The 18,469-nt window shown below is 37.8% G+C and overlaps 1 protein-coding gene across 8 annotated transcripts in view; it reads right to left on the bottom strand.

Annotated features, from left to right (window-relative positions):
- The window catches only part of PHF3 (PHD finger protein 3), an 88,134-nt gene that overhangs the window by 3,633 nt on the left and 66,032 nt on the right, over positions 1-18,469 (bottom strand). For all 8 annotated transcript variants that reach the window (XM_040983600.1, XM_040983601.1, XM_040983595.1 and 5 more), the window contains 9 exons: positions 15,958-16,105; positions 15,719-15,875; positions 12,600-12,716; positions 11,673-11,804; positions 10,980-11,115; positions 7,896-8,091; positions 7,278-7,425; positions 5,958-6,047; positions 6-201 (listed from right to left, as the gene is read on the bottom strand). In XM_040983600.1, the coding sequence (XP_040839534.1) occupies positions 6-201; positions 5,958-6,047; positions 7,278-7,425; positions 7,896-8,091; positions 10,980-11,115; positions 11,673-11,804; positions 12,600-12,716; positions 15,719-15,875; positions 15,958-16,105 (1,320 nt within the window). The remainder of the gene's footprint in view (positions 1-5; positions 202-5,957; positions 6,048-7,277; positions 7,426-7,895; positions 8,092-10,979; positions 11,116-11,672; positions 11,805-12,599; positions 12,717-15,718; positions 15,876-15,957; positions 16,106-18,469) is intronic.

The following is an 18,469-nucleotide window of genomic DNA, read 5'->3' as shown; positions in this document are numbered from 1 at the left end:
CCTACCTGGTCCATCAAAAGGCACAAGAGGGTGTGGAATTTTATCTGTAGCACCCAAAGGAATCAGATACATATCTTTAACCTGCTTCATATTGTTGGCAGCTACTCCATAGCGCTTTCTACTACTGAAGTATGCAAAAAGTAAAGTGTAAGAAATCTGATCTTCTTCTGTTACTGGCGTGAACCGAACCACACAAATTTCCTATTCGAGAGAACAGCAAATAGTTGCTTAAAATAATATCCTAAAGAATAGCTTAATATTACTTTTTTAATTAGTGACAATCTTGAGTCTTGTAACAGTAACCATAATTTGTCATGCTAACTACAAAGAATAGTGTAACAACATGCTTGCTGACCCACTGACAGGCATTAAATACAAACTGTTGTAGGGTGACAAATAAGTTATTCAAAGTGACATAATTTGCCAGTGGTAAAGATGATGCTAAAATCCAAATATTTAGATATCAATACTACATCCCAATTTCTAATTCTATGACCTCAAAAGGCTGCCTGTGTTCTAGCCACACAGAAAACTAACCACACAAAACACTGCTTCCCAACTATGCATTTTACAACAATCTCCCCTCATACACAGAGGATACATTTCAAGATCTGAATCACATGACTGAGAGCAAGATGGTAAGAAACCCTGAGTGTGTAAGTGTATATGTATGCTTTATATGCTTTTCTTACATATACTTACATATGATAATAAAGCTTAACTTATAAGTTAGGCTTAGTAAAAGCTTAATATCTAAGAAAAACAGTTAAAATAAGGCAATGTAATAAAATTGTCATCACTTGTACTCTTTCACTTTGGGGCCATTAGTATGTACAATAAAGGCCAGTTAACTGCGACTACTACATGCTTTAACAGCTGAGTAACAACAGAGGCAACTACTGCAACTACGAAGGGACTAAAGACAGATAGATACATATATATCTATACTGCATATACTGGACAAAAGGATGATTTGTGTCCTGGGTGCGGCAGAGCAGAACAGTACAAGATTTCATCAAGGCATTCAGAATGGCACACAATTAAATGCTGTTCTTTCTGCAATTATCCACTTAATATTTTCAGACCAGGGTTAACCTGTGGTAACTGAAAGCAAAACAAAAGTAAAGCCACTGATAAAAGGATTACCACACACAAAACAGATGAATCTAATAAATAAGGACTATATTTAGGAATAAAGGGTATGGGAAAAAAAAAAGACTTCAAATGCACAAAAATGGTGAATTTTGCAAAGTAATTTTGCTTACTTTTGTACTCTGGTTCTTCGCCTTTTGGGGGGCTTAGGGGTTGACAATCCTAACCCAGTATTTTGATGGTGTTAAGAAACTGACTTTTTTTTGTCAATGTACACAGATAAAAGGGGGAGACCCGTACTTGCTGCAAAATTCTAAGTGTGAGGGTCTTAGGAGAAAACCATGTAAGTGGGATGTGACTCTACCTCTTACACAAATGCTTATCAGTTAAACATCTGTCATTTACATTAAAAATCACCATACTGTATACAAACCGTGCATCTCTAATGTGAATATTCAGAATGTTCTAAAATGTGAAACACGTGAGCATTGATAGGATTCCACACCTGACAAGTGACAGGTGCACTAAAACTACAGTACAAAATAGCCTTCAGTGCTACATGAAACATGTATCTGCTCAGCCTGCAACAGTAACAGCTATCACAGTGGCTAATGTTAACCCAACCTGCAGGTACAAGAGCCAGTAAAACATGTTTATAATGAAGGGTGAGTCCCTAAACATCCACGAGTAATACTTTGCACTTTATTACCATGAGAAAGTGACAGCAAATACTGCTTCAGTTCATTTGTACACTAATAGCATATTCATTTTAATTCAAACATGAATATAAGAAAAAATGTTTCTCAGCTTAAGATGATCCTCTTGTAATCACCCAAACAAAAGACAAAAAAAGAAAACCACACACACACACACACAACTAAAGACTTCTCGAGAAAGGAACAAATCAGACCAGAAATAAATGAAGTAGAAACTGAAATACAAAAGATCAACAAAAGGTCAGGTTTTTTTTGAGAAGATAAGCCAATTACATACTTCTAGCCACACAGAAAAAAAAAGAAAAAATTCAAATAAATAAAATTAGAGATGAAAAAGGCAACATTACAACACTAACACTAACAAAATACAAAAGACTAAACTAAAAAAAAAAAAAAACTACTCCCGAAGTATATGCCAATACACTGGAAAAACCTCAAGGAAATAGATACATTCCTGGAATCATACAACCTACCAAGAGTGAACTGAGAAGATACAGACAACCTAAACAAATCCATAATAAGCAGGAAGAATAAAGCAGTAATTAAGTCTTCCATCAAGAAAAGTCTAACACCTGATGGCTTTACTACTGAATTCTACAATACACTCAAAGAACAAGCTTTAAACTATTCCAAATCATTGACTGGGATGGAAGTCTGCCAAACTTTTCATGAGGCCAGCATTATTTTTATATGAAAACTAAAGACTTGACAAGACAACTACAGGTCTACACCACTAATGAACAAAGATGTGCAGATTCTCAGCCAGCAAAATATTAGCAAATCGAATCCAAAACCACAGGAAAAGAATCATACATCATGATCAAATGGGAATTATCCCAGAAACACAAGGACAGATCAACATCTGTGAATCAGTGAATGTAATAAAAAAAAAAAAACAAAAATTAAATGGTCCTCTCAATAGATGACGATTCACATTCACTAAGATTCAACACCCATTCACACTGAAACCTTCCAAAATTAGGTCATAGAAACAACATTCCTCAAAATTCTAAAAATTATCCATCACTAACCCACAGCCAATATCACACTAGATGGAGAAAAGCTAAAAGCATTCCCTGAGATCTGGGTATATGATAAGTTATGGCAACTTCTGCTGTTTTGATTCAACATAGTAATGGAGGAAGCTGTAGCAAGAGCAATTATGAAGGAGAAAGAAGATAGGGGCATCAAAATTGGGGGGAAGAAAAAAAAGGAAGTCAGATTGTCTACACTGCAGATGGCACAATGTTGTACCTAAACAATTCACCAAAAGCTGTTCCAATTGATAAACCAATTCAGTAAAATTGCAAATTCAGTAAAATAAACATAAAACAGTAGAGATTTTGTATACTAAATATGAACTCACAGAAAGAGAAATCAAGAAAGAAATCTCAATCACAATAGCCACAATAGTAAGCTATTTTAGGAAGAAATTTAGCCAAAAAAGGGAAAGATCTTTAACAAGGAATATTACCAAACATTGATAACAGATCATTAAGAACACAAGCAACTGTAAAGATATCCCTTGCTTAATGTCGATACTACCTAAAGCCATCTACAGAATCAGTGCAATTCCCATCAAAATATCAATGACATTCTTTGCATAATTAGAAAAATTAATCCTAAAATTCATATGGAATCACAAAAGACCCACAGTAGCCAAACAACCATGAAGAAAGACAAGCTGATTTCAAAGAATATTACAAAGCTACAGTAATTAAAATAATGTGGCACTGGCATAAAAACTGATACACAGATCAGTGGAACATAAGAGCTGAGAAATTAATCCATATACATAGTTAACTGATGCTTGACAAAAAATAGACAATAGAGTGCAGTAAGATTAACCTCCTCTTCAACAAATATTGCTGGCAAAATTGAATGTACATATTTAGAAGAATGAAATTAGATCCATACCTTTAAAGATACATAAACAAATCCAACTCAAGATGGATCAAAGATATAAATGTAAGACCAGAGATTATGAAGCTGCTGGAAGAATATTTAAGTGAAAACACTGCAAGACACTGGTATAGAGGATGATTTATAAAGTAAGACCCCCAGAGCACAGGCAACAAAGGCAAAATTAAACAAACAGGACAAATGAAACTCAGAAGTTATCCCACAGAAAATGAAGCAATCAATAAAGATGCACCTAACAAAATGGAAAAAAAAAATTGTGAAACACCTAATCTGACAACAAATTAATATCTTCAGTATGTCAGCATTTTAAAAACTCAACAGCAAAAGATCAATTCAGTCAAGAAATGGGGATAGGACTTCAACAGACAGTTTCAAGAAATACAAATGGCTAACAAATTTATGGAAAAAATTAAAAGCCTACCATTACATAACCATCAGGAAAACAAAAATTCAGAACAGCCAAAACCCAGAAACACAGAGCAAAAACAAACACTGGCAAAGGAATGGAGAAAGAGTAACATTTACACACTGCTGGGGGGAATGTAAATTCTTGCAGCCATTGAGGAATTCAGTGTGGAGATTTTTTTAAAATCCAGAAATATAAATCCAACACATCTTCCACTGGATATATACCTATAGACTTGAACAATGAATCAGAGATACTTATACCACCATGTTTATAAGACCATTGTTCACAACAGCCAAAATTCAGGGACAACCAAGGTGCCCATCATTAGATGATCAGATAAAGACAAAGTAGTATATAGACACAAAGAATATTACTCAGTATAAAAAAGTATCCAATTCTATCATTTGCCGCAAAATGGGTTTCACTGGAGGATATCATACTGAGTCAAATAAGCCAGACCCAGAAAGATACCACACACTCTCCCTTATATATGGGAGCTAGAAATAGAAAAGGCAAAAAGAGAAAAAAAGCTTGTTTGTATCACGATCACTGCAACACTTTTGCAGAACCTTATTACAAACCTTTGTCAAAGCAGTGGTTAATATGTTATATTACTACAGTTATAATCATAGGTGATAACTTAATAATTCACTCTTTATGGGTGAAATGTTCAGTTTTCTATTTATGATTTATGATCACTGTGTTACTATCAAACTAAGGTCTTTTTGCTTTTCAGCTGTTAAATTTTTTTTGGTGAAGAATTATTAACCCCTTACTGTAGTGAAAGTTTATAGTACTTCATCTCAAAAGTTTAAAAAAAGTGGGGGGAAGAACGAAGAGGGAGGGATATAGGAGGAAGGAAGAAAGGCTGGAAGGAAATGTCATTATGTTCTCAGGACTGACTACATCTAAATCTGATAAATGTTAATTTAAAAAATAACATAACTGGACAAAGCAATAGTTATTCCAGATAGATTCACAGAGCACCTATAATACATGGTAAAGTAAAACAGATTCCCTGACACGGAACTTAATTTCTTTTAATGATCAAATTTTCCAGTGTAATACTGTTGCATGGGTTTCTAGACAGAAAATATACAGGAAAAAAACACATCATGGTAGAGGTAACAAATTAATGCTTCAGTTTCTAAACTCCTCTTGTCTTCCAATTATGAACAGTATCCCTTGACTTTTACCTGAACACATATCATCCAACAGAACATGTTTCCCAGCTTTCCTAGCAAGTAAGGCTAGAATATAAAGTTCTAGTTAATGGAAGTTAAAGGAAACAAAGAAATGACTGCTATCTCTAGGTTCTGTCGATAAAACAACTAGACAGTCATCTTGTTTTTAAGATTGTTTTTTCAAATTGGCTTGTGGGCCAATTTAACCATATTTGAGGTATAAAGGCAATCCACTTAAAAGCAGCAAAATACCAAGGAAGGAGCCTGGTTCCTGAATTAGCCTACAGAATCACAGCAACCTAATCATCCTAAACAACTGGAAATAAACTTTCCTATTCCATGAGCTTAGCCATGCTAGAACAAAAAACAGATGTGTATAACTGAAGGTAAAATTTGGGTTTATCTCACTATTTCCTCCAAAATAATAACAGAAACCAAAGAAGAAACACACAGGAACAGTGTGGGAGCGCATTAAGAGGGTGGGGATACTGGGTGTTTTGAACTTAAATGGCTTTAGTTCAGTTTTCTAAGTATATGAATTCAAATGTTGTGTAGACTCCATTCCCCAGAAAATGTTACATTCTTCTGAACATTTTCCCATGCTATGTGAAGAGAGTAAGAAGTATACCTCACCTTGGTTCCTGATGCTTTGATTTTTTCCACATAATCCCAGACTGTCTGAGGTGATATTCTGCCACCTACTTGAATACTATCTGGCAAATCCTGTGGTAAAGAAGAAGTGATCAACATATGCATACAGAGATGAAACTAATAATTCATGGAAATTTTAAAACTAATTTGAAACAGTATAAGTAAATAAAATAATAAAATTCAACAGAGAACATGCCAGCAATTATTCACTGTCTCAAGTGCCAATCAAAAATGATTAAGCACAGTTACTAGAAAAGAGTATTAAGTTCTGCCAGGTCTCAGCATCAAAGAGCAAAGCAAGGGCAAGCATATCACACTGTCGATCCAAGGCAAACATACTGCAGAGCACTAAGAAGACTCTCTGCCTTAGAAGGTAGTTGCAAACAGGGATATCCCTCAATCATTATCAGTTGGATTTTTAGAGATTATCAAATCTAATAATATAGCAAATTTTGCATTAAGTATTTTTTAATTTATTTATTTTTATTGGAAAGACAGATATATACAGAGAACAGGAGAGGCAGACAGATCTTCCACCCGCCAGCTCACTCCCCAAGTGGCTGCAATAGCTGGAACTGAGCTGATCCGAAGCCAAGAACCAGGAGTTTCTTCCATGTTTCCCATAGGGGTCCAGGGTTCCAAGGCTTTGGGCCATCTTCCACTGCTTTCTCAGGGTGTGAGAGAGAGCTGGACAGGAACTGGATCCCATATAGAATACCGGCCGTGCAAGGCAAGAATTAAGCCACTAGGCTACCATGCCAGGCCCAAATACAGTACTTTTTAAAAGGCACAATTTTCCTGAAAACAGGTGAGTATGTGTATATTTTAAGTCCATATTTACCAAAACAAACAAAAAACTTGAATATCCACACAAATTCTCGTGGATTTTTTAAGGGTTTATTTATCTATTAGAAAGTTAAAGAGAGGGATAGAGATCTTCCATCCACTAGTTCACTCCCCAGACAGCAAGGCAGTGCTGAGAAAAGCCAAAGCCAGGAGCCAGAGTTTCATCTCGGTCCCCTACATGGGTGACAAGGGCCTAAGCACTCAGGTCACCTTCTGTTGCCCTTCCAGAGCTATTAACAGGAAGCTGCCTGGCTGCCTATGTGAATGCTGGCCTCACAGGCAGATTTACCCACAATGCCAAACCAGCCCTTCACTGATGGGACATGTGGGTTTAAAACTCAGAGCATGATTTTCTTCAATTCAAAAAATACAGTTGTGAATTCCTAATTAATTAAACCATTTAAGAACCACTGTTAATGGCAATCATGACTAGGAAGGCAGAAAAGTTTACAGTACCTCTGTCAAGTATTCAGGAGAGCCAGACACTGGGTAGGCTTTGGTGACAAATTTTGCCACAGAAGGCATGTTGATAAAACCTTTCCAGATGAAGTTCAACCGCGCCAAGAATGTAGACTCAACTTCAACAGTCCCAGGCATCTCTGGACTGAAAAATGACATGTTAGAAGTCAGCAGCCTAAAGATGCATGAATAAACCCATTCTTTATTTAATCATCAATAACTTCTAACTTAGCATATCAAGAAGGCCAATATATGTATATGTTATGACAAAGAATTTTTACAATTACACTTCATCAAATACACTTCAGTTTTCCACAATCAGGCTGCAACAAAGTCAGCTGGACTAGTATTCAGAAAACTACAAATAATTTTTCTATAGAAACATATACCCAATTTGTTAGGACAAGAATTAGTACTTCCTTATATATTCAAAGCACTAATCCTAACTTCTCAAATCAATTTCCACTTCTTTTATCTTAGAGTACATGAAGTAGAATTACTTTCTCAAAAGAAAAGGTTATTAGGAAATGCTACTTTTCTGGTTTTTGGAGATTTTCAAGTGCAATTTACGTTACAGTCATAACGACTAATCACAAATATAAATGAGAAACTTACCGTGGAGCAGGAGAGAATGTTGACTTCGGAGATTCCTGTTTTTCCTCTTCAAAGAATTCAGATGCCAAAATACTTGAAGTTGACGACAATGCATCTGCTATACTTTCTGCCTCATTGTCTGAAGGCTTACGAGCTACACCAACAACAACTTTCACTTTTTTTGGAGAAAGATCATCTATAGGAGGTGCCATTCGACCTAAAATCAGAAGATAATGAAATAAACCACTGTCTTAACCGCAATTTTTATAACTCAGCCTATTTTCACTTTTTAAAGTTACAGTTTCTGCAGCTAGCACAGTGGAGTAGCAAACTAGGCTTCCACCTGTGGCACCAGCAACACATGTGAGTGCAGGTTCAAATTCCACTGTTCCACTCCCCAGTCTACTTCCCTGATCAAGGTCTGGGAAAGCAGAAGGATGGCACATCTTGGGCGGAAGGAATACAGTTCCTAGAGCCAGAACAGGCCTCCCAGAGTCTGCCTTCACGAACTGGAGAGGAATGCTCCAAATACAATTCTGATATAGAATGACAGAGTCACAGGCAGCATCTTAATTGCCAAGTCAAATGCCTATTCTCTTCCTCTCTGTTGAGTCAGATTTAATGCTCATGTTGTCACTTAATCAGCATCTTTTCACACAGGCTTTCATCTCTAAGGACTAAGCCTAGACTAGGTTTTCTTGTTTTCTACTTCTGAGAAACCCGAAGTATCCAGAGGCTCAGGAAATATAAATGAAATATATGGCTGATGCTGTATATCAGCAGCACTGAAAACCTGCAGAGAACCAAGACCCCATCTAAACAGCAAAATATAATTACAGAGCCAATCACTTAGAAATGAAATCTATAAAGTCTGGATGAAGATTCCAGAATAGCTACCTTAAGGAAACTCAGTGAAATTTAAGGCAGAAAAATGATTCAACATTCTAAAAAAAGATTTAACTGAACAAAATCAAGCAGAAATCTTTCAACTGAAAAGTATACTCAGCAAAGAAAGAAGCATGACAGAAGGCATTAAAAGCAAAATAAAATAAAGAATCACTGAGCTGAAAAAAAAAAGGCTATTTGAAAATACAGTTGAAAGAAAAAAGAAAAAAAAATCAAGATAAAAAAAAGCCTATGTAAACTAAGAGGCAACATGAAAAGAACAAATATACAAATTTATTGGGCTTCAAGGCAGACGTTAAAACTAGCAAGACCAGAAAAGGTCAAAGGACAACAGTAAGAGTCAATCCAAATAAATGCACCTCAACACAGCATCATAATCAAGCTCTACAAGGTTAAAGACCAAATGTTCTTGACGAGAGATTCTACACAAAAATCTGAAAGGTGGTAAGAGGGGAATGAGACATGGACAGCACTAATCAAAAAGCCCAGAAATGAAAACATCCTAAAGATCCACCCATGGATGAATGGATGAAGATCAGGTATGTATAAACACTGGAGTACCACCTCAGCCATAAAAAGGGATGAAAGCTTGTCAATCTCAACAACACTGACAAACCTGAGGATGGTTAATTAAGCAAAGTTCAGCAAACAACTACCCACATATCACTCACATGTGAAGTCTAAATATTCAATATTCTCACAGAAGCTAAAATATAATAGTTGTTACCAGAGACAGGAAGGGAAGTAGGGAGGCAAGGATAAAGAAAAGTTGATGGAGGAGTGATACTATGCTATAGCAAAATGGGAGTAACCTGTTCCAGGGTTCTGTTGAACACACACAACTGACAAATAATGTACCAGGTATTTCACTCTCGAAGCAAAACGAAAAACCTGGAACATAGGATTCTGGATGTTTTCAAAATTATCAGGACTTGAAAGCAACCAAATTATCTTTTAGTAAGTGAATAAACTATGGCACAGACAATGTAATATTGAAGCATCAGAAAGAAATGAGCAATCAAGCTTTGAAAACATGTAACATAATCTCTAACACATATTATTGTCAAATAACTTAATCTGAAAATGTCTCATACTGTATGATTCCAACTATATGATACTCTGGAAAACACAAAAATGAGAGACAGTAAAGATATCACTGTAACAAGATGTTGGTGGAACTGTGGAAGGGATAAGCAGCAACAGCACAAAAGGTATTTAGGGCAGTGAAAACACTGCCCGTGATACTACAATGTTGGATGCATGACACAGTATATTAATTCAGACCTGGAGAATGTATGTCAATGTACGTTAACTTTTTTTTTCAGCTAAACCAGCTGGTAGGGCTAAATTCTAAAGGGGCTATTTTACATTTTGTGGGGTAGGAAGTATATTAGAAATCTCTTTCCATTTCTCCTCATTTTGTTAGGAACTTAAAACTGCTCTAAAAAAGATTTTTAAAAGAATTATTCTGTTGTGTATAATGAATACTCTTCTACATTCTTACCTAGTAAATGCTAGTACCATCACAACTGAACCAACCCTTCCAGTTTATTCTAATCAACCCTTCCAGTTGATTCTTGCATCAGCCCGGTAAAAGTGGGAAAGTTCAGTTCATATTCAAATGGGCTTAAAAAGTTCACAGAATATGGGCCCACCCAAAGTGGTAACCTAGTGGCTAAAGTCCTTGCCTTGTACATGCTGGGATTCCATAGGCGCACTGGTTCATATTTTGACTGCTCCACTTCCCTTCCAGCTCCCTGCTTGTGGCCTGGCAAAGTGGTTGAGGACGGTCCAAAGCCATGGGACCCTGCACTATCTGGGAGACTCAAAGGAGGATCCTGGATCCTGGCTTCAGATTGGCTCAGCTCTGGCCACTGCAGCCGCTTGGGGAGTGAACCAGTGGACAGAAGATCTTTCCCTATCTCCTTCTCTGTGTAAATCTTGACTTTCCAATAAAAATATTTACTAAAAAAAAGCTCACAGAGTAATAACACTGAAGAGTAAACTACACTACTTTATAAACATTACCTCGATCCTAAAAACTAGTTACAGGAAAATACTCCACTACTCAAAGTAAGAGTGAACAGATGTGCCTCAATACCAATAATGGAAAAACCCACTTAAATTACAAATGATGTTATAGAAGAATCCTGCTTTCACAATCAATAAAATATTTTAGGAAGAAATTTTTCCAGTTACCTATACAAATTTTGCAGTTAAGATCAAAAAGATGTTGTCTATGTTGGCTAGTGGTGTCTTTAGACATGGAGTCAATATCCTCTTTTTGTTTTTCAGATCCTTCTGGCTTCTCCAACGTCTTACTGGCTGTGGGTTCCTAACATAAGCAAGAGTAAACGTTAGTTTTAGCTGAAAAAATTTGGCTCAAATATGAAAACTGGTTAAAATTCCACGATATTTTTCCTAAATGAAATGTTTCTATCCAAAGCCTACTATTATTATTTCTTAAAAGGAACAAAAATTGCTATTTATTGTTATTTAAAACAGTAAAAATCACTTATCAGCCTTGAAGGCTTTGACAAGGTTTCAAAGTATCTCCTCCTTGACAAGAAATATAAAGGAGAGCTGCGCCAGCTCTCAAATTAGTTTTCCTGTGAAATTGTCCAAGAACTGTCTAAGTCAAAGCACCTCTAGAATTACACTGCAATGAGTGTTTAGGTGCCTGTGAGTCAGAGACTACACATTAAGAAAAGCAGTACTCAATAAACCCCATCACACACACACACAAACACACACACACACAGCTCAATCAAAAGGCTATTTGTAAAGTACATACGATTTTAGAAATTCTTCCTATCTTAAGAACATAAAGCTGTAAGTATTTTCTGAGGCTTCATGTTTTGATTTATAAAATGCAGTGTATCTTATCTTTACCTGAATCTCCATTGCTGCTTCCTGCTCTTTCATTGGGGCATCACTCTCAATTTCTATTTCTCCTTTATGAGTTATTTTTGTGATTGGCCGTCGTTCTACTTCTCTCTGCTCTTTTTCAATCATCTCTATGGTCTAACAGGAAATAATTCAAAAGAAATACTCAAAATATGCATTTTAAAATGTATCCTTTATCTTCCCCAAAAGCAGTATACTCAAACACCAAAAAATAAGTAGTAGGTCCCTACTACTGTCACCTGATTGAGCCTTAGTGAGCCTGAAAATTCACAATTAAAAGGCTCAGCAGCAGCAGCAGCAGCAGCAACAACAGCAGCAACAAAAAGTTAAGCGATTAAAGCAAGATGAGTAGGAAGAGTAGCTGGCAATGGAGTTAAGACAAGTGAAGATGGGTCTGCTTGCATATCTCTGTTAAGTGCAAATCACCTTTTGAAGAAAGAAACTACATATGTGGCCTCAAGAAAACAAGATAGTCTCTGATGCAGGCACAGTTTCAACATCTGTGTTTATTTGCAACAGAAATTAAGAAAAACAACACACTTTAAGGGTTACAATATGAGGGCCTGGGGCTATCGCAGGCAAAGGACAGCTAAAGGGCACATTGCTCCTGCTGCAGCTATTAGGAACACCATCAGATTGGATGCTTACACTGAACCCAAAGATTCCACCATCCTGTCTGTCCCCTAACTACCTTCCCCCTCAACACTAACAGGGTGCCCCTTGCCCACATCCCACCCCTTTCAAAATAAATAAATAAATAAAAGAATTACAAGCACAGAATAAGAAATAACACACAACAGTAAAGATGTGCTATTCTGCATTCTATGTTGCATCACCTCTGGATAATTTTTCCCCTATTGCTGGGAAAAAAATAAAGGTTTCGATAACCAACACATTTATACATTTTCTTACATGTCTGTTTTCTCTTTGTCTCCAAGCAGCTAATTCTTTAGATGCTAGTTCTTCTGGATTCATTCTTATAAGATGATCAGGGGTTACTTCTCCCTTCAATACTTTTTTAAATAATATCTGGAATGATTTTAAAATAAGAAAAGGGAAGACAACCATTAAAAAAAGGAGCTACTGTACTGAAATTTGTAATAAGCAATTTACTTTGAAACCTGGTTTATAAATATTCACTGATGTCCTCTAAACAGAAAATGACATATTCTATAAATTATGTAAGGGACCAAAACATGCATATCATAAAATAATCAACCCGTAACGGAGAAGCACATACAGTGGAACCATAATACCTACCCCAAAAATGTATTAAGTCTACCCATGGAATTAAGCTAACCATTAAATAGCACAGAAAGACACTGAGTGAAGGGGCTTTCTTTACTCAACATAATGCGATCCATATTTTTTAAACTTTAAATGTTTAAATTCTGTTAATACTGTGAGAGGACTACAGAAAAACCAGGTGCCAAACAACTAAAGAAAATGAGTCTTTACTTAATTACTAAAGAAAAACGTCACTATTGAATTCCAAATGTATTTGATTCCTTTAGACACACTAATTGGTTGTCCAATGTAGAATAGCTGTTAGAATACTTTAAGAAAATATATCAAGGGCCCGGTACGGTGGCCTAGCAGCCAAAGTCCTCGCCTTGAACGCGCCAGGATCCCATATGGGCGCCAGTTCTAATCCCAGCAGCTCCACTTCCCTTCCAGCTCTCTGCTTGTAGCCTGGGAAAGCAGTCAAGGATGGCCCAAAGCTTTGGGACCCTGCACCTGTGTGGCAGACCCGGAAGAAGTTCCTGGATCCTGGCTTTGGATTGGCATAGCATCAGCCCGTTGCACTCACTTGGGGAGTGAATCATCAGATGGAAAATCTTCCTTTCTGTCTCTCCTCCTCTCTGTATATCTGACTTATCAATCAATAAATAAATCTTCATTAAAAAAAAAAAAGGAAAAAAAAAATCTCAAGTTGGGCCCAGCGGCGTGGCCTAGCAGCTAAAATTCCTCACCTTGAACATGCCAGGATCCCATATGGGTGCCGGTTCTAATCCCAGCACCTCCACTTCCCATCCAGCTCCCTGCTTGTGGCCTGGGAAAGCAGTCGAGGATGGCCCAAAGCCTTGGGACCCTGCACCCATATGGGATACCCGGAAGAGGTTTCTGGTACCAGGCTTCGGATTGGCACAGTACCGGCCATTGCGGTCACTTGGGGAGTGAATCATCAGATGGAAGATCTTCTTCTCTGTCTCTCCTCTCTGTATATCTGACTTTGTGATACAAATAAATAAATCTTTTTTAAAAAAAATGAAAATATCTGAAGTCACGTTCAGTTGCCCTTCAGTATACTCGAAGGGCTGGTTCCAGTATCCTACTCCGACACCAAAATCTGCATACGCTCAAGTATCTTATATAAGATGACATGGATGGTTGTTTACATATAACCCAGCACTTCCTCCCAAATACCTTAAATTACCTCTACATTGTAATATAATGTAGATTCTACACATGTAATTATTTTAAGGTACTGTTAGGCAGACAACTATTTTTTGCAGGCAACTAATTTTTGAACAATTATAACCCAAAACTCTTTGATTCTACAAATTTGGAGTCTAAGGATACAGAGGGCTGACAAATCCATGGCAACTATCTTTAAACAAATTTTACCACTTATATGGAATTTTTGTATACAGGTAGGTTCTATCTAACTACATTCTATTACCTAGACACAACTTTAGCTAAAGCTCTAACTAGATAAATCTTTACATCACACAAAAGAGACCCACTGCTTTGAATACTTAAATTTTCACTGGCATCATTTTTGCTCAGAGCCCCAATCAAGATCATCTTCTGTTACTGACACTGATACACACACACACACACACAGACACACACACACACTTTGTATATTTCTTCCTGGTCCCAGCTAGAAATTCCAAGATACCAGTTCATTTAATGCTTACTCATTGCTAAAAGATATTTAGACCGAAAGTCAGATTTTTTAATTTTAAACTGTTTTATTTATATGAAAGGCAAGTGAGATAGGAATCTTGCACCTGATTCACTCTCTAAATGCTCCCAACAGCTGAGGCTGGGCCAGGTTGAAGCAGGAGCCAAGAACTCCACTAGCATCTCCCAAAAAACGAAGGAAGAATTCAAATACTTAAGCCTTCCTTTCCTGACTCCCACTTGCATCCACAGGAAACCAGACTGAAAGTGCAGAGCAGCCAGGACATGAAGCAGGTACTCTGAAACAGGATGTAGGTATTCCAACAGGGAGCCTAAGAATATCAGCTCCAAAGTTACATATAACAAAATCCTTTAAAATAATTTTAAATCAAATGTATTGTCTGTCAAACCAAGCAACTCAATTTTCAAATTTGAAATAGTAATACACTGTTAGGAATTTTAGCTTAATAGATTTTTTTAATAAATATGAAGAATTTTAAGATTTATTTATTTTAATCTGACAGGCAAATTTTAAAGACACAGGAGGACAGATAGAGGTCCTTCATCCACTGGTTCACTCAATAAATGTTCACACTGGCCAGAACTGAGCTGATCCAAAGCTGAGAGCCAAAAGCCTCTTCCAGTTCCCCCACATGTATGCAAAAAGTCCAAGGACTTGACCATCTTCCACTGCCTTCCCAGGCCATAGAAGAGAGCTGGATCAGAAGTGGGGCAGCCAGAATTCAACCTGGTGTTCCTTTGGGATGCAGGCACCAAAGGGCAGAAGACTAGTCTGAAGTGCCGCCACACCAGCACCATAAATTAAATTTAAATAACATGGTTACATAAGTAACAATAAAGGAAATTAGTTCACATAGTTCAAGATCTGTTTAGTATTCAATATACACTCAGTGTATAAACACAACCCAGTACTATATAGAATTCTTAGCTAAGTTCACTAGCAAAAAGGCTTTATTTAAATTACATGTTCTAAACAAAGAGGTAATTCTAGTTTCACTATAATGGATAAATTTAAGGTACATTATATTACAACCTGAGATGCCTATGTGTTCAAGAAAATGAAAAACATAAAAATCCATAGAAGCAAGCATAACACTCACTTTGTTTTTAGGATCTTTCAGATTGAACATCAAACTTCTGTATTTGTTCTTATATTTAGCATCTGTGTCCCGAAAAAAGGAGAAAAGCTCTTTTTCAATTTTTGTGGCAACTTTTACTGCCTTTTCCTCTGGTATCTTCAAACTTGAGTCTGTAAGCCTTAAAATCAGAACAATTTGATTACTTCTCAAACACATGAAGTGAGTATTAGTTAGTCTTCTGCAAAAATGATACGCATTACCTTTTCATAAGAATGTCTTTGAGAGAATGTCTGACGCTTTGTCGGATCTGATCCGCAGAAGGCTTAGAAGTGGAGGCAGCAGGGAGATGCACATTAGCCACTGTTTTTTCAGCTTTCTTCTTCTTTACCTCTTGCTTCTCATGAGTACCTAATTTAAGTAAATATTAAAATTCATTAGGTTCAACTTCCTTAATGAATAATGTAAGTTTATAAGCATAAATTGAGTGATTGCAAGTCACCACTTAGAAGATCAGATAGTAATAAAAACAGGAAACCTTTCATAATCCTGACTTGGTCACTGTATACACTGCAGTGTTATATTTAGTCCATAACTAAAATTAATGTATATTTAATTATTTTAATGTGCAAGGACATGGAAATCCAGACCTGGTATGATTGTCATATACTGCACACAGACACAATTTTCATGGTAACCCAAAAATACACACAAAATACTTTTTTTTGAAAGATTTATTTTTATTGGAAAGTTAGAATTACAGAAAGAAGGATAGACAGAAAGATCTTTCATCTGCTGGTTCTCTCCCCAAGTGGCCTCAATGGTCAAAGCTGAACTGATCAGAAGCCAGGAACCAGAAACTTTTTCCTGGTCTCCCATGCAGATTCAAAGTCCCAAGGCTTCGGGCCACCCTCCATTGCTTTCCCAGGCCACAAGCAGGGAGCTGGATGGGAAGTGAAACAGCAGGATATGAACTGGCACCCATACAGGATCCCAGCAAATACAACACAAGACTTGAGCCACTAGACTACCGTGCAGAGCCTATATCAAATACTTTTAAAACCACAAATGAGATCAGAACTCCGAGTCCATATGAAAATACTGATGAATGATATTTGAATCCTACCCAATGGGTCCGGCACAGTAGCCTAGCAGCTAAAGTCCTCACCTTGAACGCACCAGGATCCCATGTAGCTGCCGGTTCTAATCCCAGCAGCCCTGTTTCCCATCCAGCTCTATGTCTGTGGTCTGGAAAAGCAGTCAAGGATGTCCCAAACCCTTCAGACCCTACACCCGCATGGACAAGCTCCCATCTCCTGCTTTTGGATCAGCTCAGCTCCAGCCATTGCAAACGGAAGATCTTCCTCTGTCTTGCCACCTCTCTGTGTATGTAGCTTTCCATACACATAAAAAAATTCAATAAACCTGGAATAAATAATAAATACTACCTAAAAGGCAGCTCTAAAGTTATAAAATGTATAGACCCGTTTTCTAAGATAGATAAAGGCCTACAGAGCTGGTTACTTTTAGCATATATACATTAACTTTAATGAGGTATTTAAGAAATGTGATTTGAGGGCCCGACGCAATAGGGTCCTCGCCTTGATGCCCCAGGACCCCATATGGGTGCCAGTTCTAATCCCAGCAGCTCCACTTCCCATCCAGCTCCCTGCTTGTGGCCTGGAAAAGCAGTCAAGGATGGCCCAAAGCCTTGGGACCCTACATTCACATGGGAGACCCGGAAGTTTCTGGTTCCCGTCTTCGGATTGGCTCAGCACCGGCCGTTGCGGCCACTTGGAGAGTGAACCAGTAGACGAAAGATCATCTTCTCTGTCTCTCCTCCTCTCTGTACATCTGCCTTTCCAATAAAATAACTAAATCTTTTAGAAAAAAAAGAAATGTGATTTGAATTGATTTAGGTAAACAAATAATTTATAACTTCACTAATTCCACAAAGTCAATGAGTCTTTCGCTTTCAGTTGTATTTAGCATTAAGACTTTCTCAATGGGAGGCAGAATCCACTTAAGTCTGTTCAGAAATGCAGGTGTCTAAATCTCCCAGCCATGTAGGTAGCCGTGGGTGGAGAACACGGGCTGGGACAAGCTTCCTGCTGGGGCTCCACCCACTGCTGCCAAGCAGTGGGTAAATCCTGGGCTTGCAGACAGACATAGCAACAGCACAAGAGAGGTTACCCTCCTGGCCGCCCAGCGGCAAGCTCTGGGGCACTGCGGGTCTGGAATTACTGCCTAGTGATATTCATGGATAAGGCCACTGCACATGTATGTGAGGAATGAATCTTGAGGGACACTCTACGACATGGCCACTGTACTTGCAGGTAAGCAAAGGGCCTGAGACCTAATGGTTTGGAAGGGAGAGATGAAGATCTGTATGGATCAGACACCATATGGGTACCAGCCCACATGGGTATCCAGAGTTGGGCTAGTTAGCATGGAACACTGCTGACGACCACAAGTCAGTCCACATAAGACAGAGCTGGGGGCCTGTTTAGCAGGACTAGATCCCAGCATCAGACTGAATGTCGCAACAGGGACAGCAAGGCCAAGACACTAACCAGCGTGCAAGAGAACCAGGTCAGGGGTAGATTCTGAGGGGAATATGTTTGCCAAACTCTGTGGAAATTCAAGGCCTGCTGGTTAGCTCAACAGTTTGGGTGGTAATGCACTGAGCTAGGTGCTCCCATGGAACCTGCCAACACTCACAGGTACCAGGACTGAGAATAGTCTAGACAAATTCAGACTGCAGCACCCGCATGT

This window comes from Ochotona curzoniae, unplaced genomic scaffold (assembly GCF_017591425.1).
Source record: "Ochotona curzoniae isolate NIBS_2020 unplaced genomic scaffold, NIBS_Ocur_1.0 contig_3819, whole genome shotgun sequence".
Lineage (NCBI taxonomy): Eukaryota > Metazoa > Chordata > Mammalia > Lagomorpha > Ochotonidae > Ochotona > Ochotona curzoniae.
This window is presented reverse-complemented; position numbering and strand designations above follow the sequence as displayed.